Source organism: Vicia villosa, linkage group LG7 (assembly GCF_029867415.1).
Source record: "Vicia villosa cultivar HV-30 ecotype Madison, WI linkage group LG7, Vvil1.0, whole genome shotgun sequence".
Lineage (NCBI taxonomy): Eukaryota > Viridiplantae > Streptophyta > Magnoliopsida > Fabales > Fabaceae > Vicia > Vicia villosa.
Window position 1 is genome coordinate 89,730,800 of NC_081186.1, and position 8,183 is coordinate 89,738,982.

The following is an 8,183-nucleotide window of genomic DNA, read 5'->3' on the forward strand; positions in this document are numbered from 1 at the left end:
CTTCCTCCTAAAAACAACTATAGCTAATAAATAACTTTCTTTCCGCCTTAGCGCAATCAAGCCTTTTTATTTAAAATAAACCAACACACAAGATTTTCTACCAAGAACTACGTAGTTTTGAATTCTCCATTACACTGAGAAATACGTAGGAGTAAGATTCACATCTTGTCAAGCACCTTAGAGAAAAAAAACTTGTATCCCATGTCTTGTAAATATGCCATAATAATTAGGAGAAATCAAATACATTAAGGTTAGGGTTAAATATGATTTTAGTCCCTATAAAATAGTAAATTTTATTTTTGGTCCCTCTAAAAATAAATGACATGCATGTTTTGTTCCCTACAAAATTATTATGTACGTAGTTTTTGTCCCTACTATAAAATCATTGGGTATTTTTAAATGATTACTTTGCAGACATGTTTAGACAGTTTTAAAAAGTTCCTTGAAAAAAATGAACTCAAAAATTTATTTTTTAAGTCGAGATTTTTATTACTTTTATTATTATTATTTGAAATTTGAAATTTTCATATTTAATTTTTCGCATTTTAAAAAATTCTAAAATTTGATAAAAAATATTTTATAGTATTCTAAACATGAATAAAAAAATTATTCAAAAACTTAAAAATTAGAAGGTAGTTAAACAGTTTTTGAAATATTACAAAATAGCAAGGACTAAAATTGCATGCATAAAATTTTTAGAAGAACCATTCATCGAAGAAAAATCTTTTAGAAACTAAAAATGATGGGTCGCTTTTTATAGGGACTCTGACATATTTAACCCTTAAGGTTAACACTATCTTTTTTTTTTTTTTGTTGCAAAATTAATTAGAGGTATTTGTTATGTAAAACATATGTCGTAGGGCGCTAACACCTTCCATACGCATAATCGACTCCTAAATCTATTTTGTTGTGATACCTATATTTTTCTTCTTTAAAAGTTTTTTCAATATTTTTCCTTTTTAAAAATAAACTTTGGTGGCAACTTCGTTGCTTTCAAGCGTGTTCTCCGCGACAGGAGACCTAACAGGCTGAGACATCATTCTACAAGGTATAATTTTGATAAGTATGTAACATTGACTAATGAGGGTGAACCTGGGTGTTTTAAAGAGGCCATTGAAAATGATGATAATCTAAAGCGGTTAGATGCAATACATGATGAGATGAAATTATTGCATGATAATCATACTTATGATTTAGTAAAGTTTCCTCAAAGAAAAATGACTTTGAAAAACTGGTGGATTTATAGAGTTAAACATGAGAGCAACTCTAAGTCTCCAAGGTATAAAGTCAGATTAGTGATGAAAGGTTTCCATCAAAGAAAGGTTGTTGTTTTTAATGAATTTTTCGCACCTGTTGTAAAATATCATCAATCATAACCGTATTGAGTTTAGCTTCTACTCTTGATTTATAGGTTGAGCAAAAGGATGTGAAAACGACTTTCTTTCATGGTGATTTAAAGGAAGAGAATGAAACAAACCAATAATTTTCAAGTTAAAGGCAAAGAAGATCATGTATGTAGATTGAGAAATAGTCTACATGAGTTGAAGAAAGCTCCAAGGCATTAATACAAGAAATTTGAGTATGTTATGTGTGATCAAGGATACCAAAAGACTACTTCAGATTATTGCGTATTTATTAGAAAATTTCCTAACGATGACTTCATTATCTTGTTGTTATATGTTGATGATATGCTTATTATAGGAAAAATATTTCTAACATTAACATGTTAAAGAAGTAATTGGGCAAATCATTTTCCATCAAAGACATGGAAGCAACTAAACAAATTCTTGGTATTAGAATCATGCATGACATAAAGGAGAAGAAACTTTGGATGCCACAAGAATATTATATCAAAAGAATGCTGCAACGAGTCCAAGTGGAAAGTTCTAAGGCAGTAAAAACTTCTTTTGCTACTCATTTCAAAGATAATTCTAATCAAAGTCCTTCAAGTGAAGATGAAACTTTTGATATGAAATGTATCTCTTACGCATCTATTATGGGTAGTTTAATGAATGAGATGGTGTGTATAAGACCAAATATAACACATGGTGTTGGTATAGTCAATATATTTTTGTAAAATCTAGGTAGAGAGCATTGGAATGTTGTAAAATGGGTTTTAAGGTAGCTTCGTGGTACTACTTGTATGAGGCTTTGCTTTGGAGAAGATAAGCCTACTCTAGGGATACTCTAACTCTGATATGGATGAAGACATTGATTCTAGAAAATCCAATTTAGGCTACATCATTAAATTTGTAGGGGGGTTTGTTAGAAATCTGGTATGATAATCCTGGATACCTTGGACCCCCGGCAGGGCGCTGCCCCGCACCCCGCCAGGGGCTCCGCCCCTTGGAACCCCGTTTCTATTATTCGTATTCAATTGCACGTTTGGCTCTACGAGCGTGCACTCCGCACTACCCTAACTCGTTTCAAGCTTAACGCATAATTGCATCGCCCTACAGTAAATCACATTACTACCAAAATACATTGATGATACTAAAATCACCAACAGAGTTGTGGCTTGGCAGTCCAAATTATAAAAGTGTGCAACATTGTCTACTATAGATGCAGGTTCATTGCCATTACTAAAGCATGGAAAGAATTGCTATGATTGAAGAATTTTTTGCAGGAGTTTAGTTTTTTTAAAGACAAATATGTGTTATTTGTTGATAGTTAAAGCGCTATTCATCTTTGTAAGAATCCGACTTTTCATAATAGGGCCAAACACATTGATGTGAGATATCATTGGACACATGATGTTTTGGATGCTAAGTTGTTGAAGTTTGTTGAAGTTCATGTGAATGATAACGATTCTAATATGATGACTAAAGTGTTACCAAGGGGGAAGTTTGAAGCTTGTTGTGATATCCTCGGTTTGACGATTTCCTCCACATAATTGTGAGGGAGTATTTATTGGGTTTTGACTCCCTTCCTATGTGGAGAAAGACCCAAATATATTAGTTCATTTGTGTCTCACTTATTTAAGTTGAGAGAGTTAATTTAGGATTGAGAGAGAGAGACGCAATAATTAACTTCAAAAGAAAGAAAAGATGAGTAAAACCTATTTTTCATTTTTCTACCATCAATCTCAATAAACCAACGATTCTAAAATCGTTAACCATTAAATCTACGTTTAAACTGTTCGGATCTGCAAAAAGCTGCATATTAAGGTATTTTCACTTTCGTATTTCTTATTTGTAAATAAGCATCCAAAGTGGTGATGGGGTGTTTATCAGGGTGCAAGTAGAATATTACATTCCAACATTATTATGCCATATCATTTTGAAAATAACATCTTATCAGTTTGAAAAATTAAAATTATTGAAATTTAAAATATAAAAACTAATTAAATGAATAAATAAAATAGAGAAACTAAAATGGTAATTTAACTTATTTTTATTATATTAAAAATATTGTATTTACAAAATTTATAAAACCAATTTTGATAGTTCATACCAATTTAACATGTTTTTTTAAATAATTATCACAATGAATTATTAATAATGTAAATAATTAACACGATATTCATGTATTACCAATTTTTAGTTGGCAAATCCATATTATTTTTTTTAAAAGCAAATATAATATATATGGGTTTTATTTGGTAAGACATATTTTTGAAGCTATAATTTATAAGTTCATATGACAATTTAAATTAGTTTGATAATAGTCTTCTCTTGAGGAGTTTATAGTTTATTTTGCTAGCTTATAATTTATTGTTCAGATGCTATTTCATATAGCGTTTTAGCTTATAGTTTATATTTTTATTTCTTTTTTATTTTTATTATTTTAATAAAAATCCACATATATTCTTTATAATTTATTTTAATTTAAAACAAAATAACTATTTATTAAATTTTTTTATATCATTTTACAGTTATAAGTTAGTTGAACGTACGCTAATTTTACCAGCTATCAGCCTCAACCATCAATTATAAATTATAAGTTATCAGTCATTAGTCATCAGTCATCAACTATAAATTATCAAATAACTTATCAGTCAAAATCTATTTGTAACAAACCGACTTATTATAATCACTTTTTTAAATCCAGTGGTTCTATAGAACCCCTTATTGTACTCTTCCGCCACTAAAAAACTGTTGTCCAAAATATTAGACTACAATTTTAGTTGTTTTAGCCTTATTTTAGTATTATTGTCTAAAGTAAAAAATATTGTAATGCCTTCATACTATAGAGTCTGTTTGTTTCAGTTTTAAAAAATAGTTGTTTTTTTTATATTTTTCAAAATAGATTTTACAAAACCGTTTTTTAAATTATTACAAAAAAATTTATATTCGTTTTTTCTAAATTGAAACATTATTTTTGACGTCCTATATCATAAACAACCATTATAGAAAACCAAAACATAGTCAAAATCGTAATTTTTTAAAAATGATATTTAAAAAATAATTTTTATGAAAATCTATTAGAAATGACTTCACAATTAAATGATTTTTTTAAAAATTTTGATATCTAAAAAAAAAATTCAGTAAAAGATAAAAGACCTAACATTTTAAAAATTACTATTCAAACAAAATTTTCATTTGAATTTTTTATAAAAAATTTCTTTTTACATTTTTTTACACAAAATTATGTAACACTACAAAAATTATTTTTAAAAAATGTTAAAACAAACGGACTCTTACCTATTGATATAAATTACATATCTTCAAAATAAATAATAACTTTTTAAAATGACCACTTTAACTGTTTTCATAAAAAAAATCAGATTTTTAATAAAAAAAACTAATTAAATCAATTTTCAATACAAAAAAATTAAAGTCAAGTATATTTAGATAAATATTTAATTTTCTTACCACATAAATCTTAGCATAAGTTATACTCAAATAAATACTAAACTTATTACAATTCAAATAATATTAATATCTATTTTTAAAAGCTAAAATTTAAAGATCATTTTAGGAAAGAAAAAAAGTGAAAATGAATCAGTATATATAATTTAATGTTAACATTTGTGAATCTCAAAAAAGATTAAAAAAAATTGAAAAAAAAATAATAATCAAATGTATTTATTTTGGGTAGTGTGTTAGTTGAGTTAAATGAGTATTAGTTGATAATCTAGGGTGCAACCCTTAATGACATTATTCATTTATATTTATGAATTAATGTAAATAAATTATTAATATTTATAAATCAACCTTTTTTAAAAAAAATGTATTTAGTCTAAGTTTTGTATAAAATACATACAACTTTTAATTTTAATTTTTTTTTAAATTCTTACAATTTACTAGAAAATAAAGGTTGGTCACAGAAAATGTATGTATTTAGTCCAAATTTTGACTTAAATACATCCAATTTTTTTTTATAAATTTTTTATTAATATTTAAAACAAATCCTATATAATGATGAGAAGGAATATAATAGTGCTAACCATTAACATAATTTTTCACATCTTCAATCAAACATAGTTAATATGATGATTGGACGATTCCTCAACTTCTTTGCCAGTCCAACACCAAAACAATGGTCCTTTCGTTCTCTTAGATACCAAAAATATCACTCTCACCCTTTCATGTCTGTCTCTTCTTCTGTTGATAATCATTCAGGAGGAAAAATGTCTGCAGCAGGTCACAATGCCAAATATGGAATCAACAACTTGCATACTACTAGTTCAGTTGTTGAACAATCAGAAAAAGAAGAGGTTGAAGATTCCATGTGGATGAAGATGAAAGAAGAAGCTAAAGTTGATGTCACTGTTGAACCTATTTTGTCTGGTTACTATCATGTTTCAATTTTTTCTCATAAATCTTTGGAAAGTGCTTTGGCTAATCACCTAGCTGTTAAGTTAAGTAATGTAAGCCTTACTAGTACAACACTTTATGATCTTTTTATTAGAATTTTTGAACATGATGCTGAAATTATGGATGCTGTTAAGAATGATATGAAAGCAGTTAAGGAAAGAGATCCTGCTTGTATAACTCATGTTCATTGTTTCTTGAATTTCAAAGGCTTTTTAGCATGTCAAGCTCATAGAATAGCTCATAATTTATGGTCAAATGGAAGGAAGGTTTTGGCTGTTATAATTCAGAATCGAGTTTGTGAAGTTTTCGGAGTTGATATTCATCCGGGAGCGAGGTTCGGAAGTGGAATATTGTTCGATCACGCGACGGGGATTGTGGTAGGAGAAACGGCTGTGATTGGAAACGATGTGTCCATTTTGCATGGTGTAACATTGGGAGGGACTGGTAAGGCTCATGGTGATAGGCATCCTAAGATTGGTGATGGAGTGTTGATTGGTGCTGGAACTTGTATTTTGGGGAATATTAAGGTTGGTGAGAGTGCTAAAATTGGTGCTGGTTCTGTTGTGATTAAGGAAGTGCCTCCTAGGACTACTGTTGTTGGCAATCCGGCAAAGTTGGTTGGAGGGAAGAACAATCCTATTAAGCTTGATAAGATTCCTAGCCATACTATGGATCATGTTTCACACATGTCTGAGTTTTATGATTAAGTTATTTAGAATGATTTACATGAGAGATTTATGATTAAGTTATTTAGAATGATTTGCATTTTCATGTTGACAATTTCGGATTGAGTGTCTTAGATTGAGAGTTCTTGTTTGTTATGTAAGAGAGAGTCTTAGTTCTATGGTATTATTACAAATGCAGAATTTGAATAAATAATATTCCATATATAATATTTAAATTGTGTAAAATTAAATTTTAAAATAATATATATATTTTTAAAGAATTATTGAGTTATAAAATAATAACAATTTGTCTGCAATAATATATATATATATATATATATATATATATATATATATATATATATATATATTATATATATATATATATATATATATATATATTTCAATGACTATTTTTTAATTAAAAATATATTTACTTTTTTAAAAAAATCAAAAAGTTATATTTGCAGAATTTCAACCTTTAGCATTTAATGTTAAAATTAAATATATTGTATCTTTTGTCATATTATATTTCTAAAAACTAACATAGGTTGACACTTATTTAGAGTATTGTTGTGAAATGATGATTTGCATTTTCGTGTATAGAATTTTGGATTGTGTCTTGATTGAGAGGGTTCTTGTTTGTTATGAAAGAGAGAATCTTACTTCTATGGTATTGTATTGTACATATGCAGAATTTAGATAATATTTCATATATACATTTTAAATTGTGTTATAAATTAGGTGGAGGCATTTAGGGGTGTGATGAGTTCTTAGTTGCTCTCTATTTATTTTAAAGAAGTAGAGATATCTATTTTTTCTCAAATTGTTCTCTTTAGAGGTCCGCGGGTCAGAAAATTCAGAATAGTCTTAACATTATTTTTGGTCGACTTTTGTATTTCTTGTGAAACTGTTAGAGTGTTTTCTTAATTTTTTATTTGAATTTCTCTCTGAATTTTAATTAGGGTTGAATTGTTATTAATGAGTACTTCTCGTACTTTTAGCTTCATCTGTATTCTATTTAACTCTTAAGTTCTCTTACTTTTAAGATATCGTTTCTATTTTATAACTATTTTTTAATTAAAAATATATTTCTTTTTATAAAAAATAATCATAAAGTTGGAAAAGAGAAAAAAAACAAAAAAACAATTTAAAAAAGTCAAATTTACAAATTTATAACACTTAGCATTTAATGTTAAAAATAAATGTATTGTATTTTTTGTTATATACCTTAGTACTCATTTTGTCTTATACAAACACAACACATATTATTAATAATAGAGAAATATTATTATGACACTGAAACATACAACTACACCGTATCTGGTACAATGATTATATACCCTATGGATCTGTTTGGTAAAAATAGCGGTTGACTGATAAGCTAGCTGATAGCTTATAGCTTATAGCTGATGGCTGGTGACTTATAGCTTATAGCGGATGGTTGAGACTGATAGCTTATAAGCTAATTGAAGTGTTTGGTAAAATTAGCGGTTCAATTAACTTATAAATGTAAAATGACATAAAAGATATTTAATATATAATTATTTGATTTTAAATTAAAATAAATTATAAGGTTAAAAATGGATTTTAATTAAAATAATAAGGATAAAAAAGGAAGAAAAAATAATAAGTTATAAGACATAAGCTAAAACGCTATTTGAAATAGCGTCTGGAAAATAAGCTATAAGCTAGTAAAATAAACTATAAGTTCGTGATGAAAAGACCGTTACCAAACGGGTCTAAATTATCATATAAG

At 27.4% G+C, this 8,183-nt stretch overlaps 1 protein-coding gene across 1 annotated transcript; it reads left to right on the forward strand.

Annotated features, from left to right (window-relative positions):
• Window positions 1-5,403: 5,403 nt before the first annotated feature.
• On the forward strand, window positions 5,404-6,638 carry LOC131617787 (serine acetyltransferase 1, chloroplastic-like). Its single transcript, XM_058889041.1, has one exon. The coding sequence runs from the start codon at window positions 5,432-5,434 to the stop codon at window positions 6,464-6,466; it is 1,035 nt and encodes a 344-aa protein (XP_058745024.1). The 5' UTR covers window positions 5,404-5,431; the 3' UTR covers window positions 6,467-6,638.
• The last annotated feature ends 1,545 nt before the right edge of the window (window positions 6,639-8,183 follow it).

Bases quoted from the DNA above. Each gene is read 5' to 3' on its own strand.
- LOC131617787 (XM_058889041.1), top strand. From the start codon at position 5,432: ATGATGATTGGACGATTCCTCAACTTCTTTGCCAGTCCAACACCAAAA.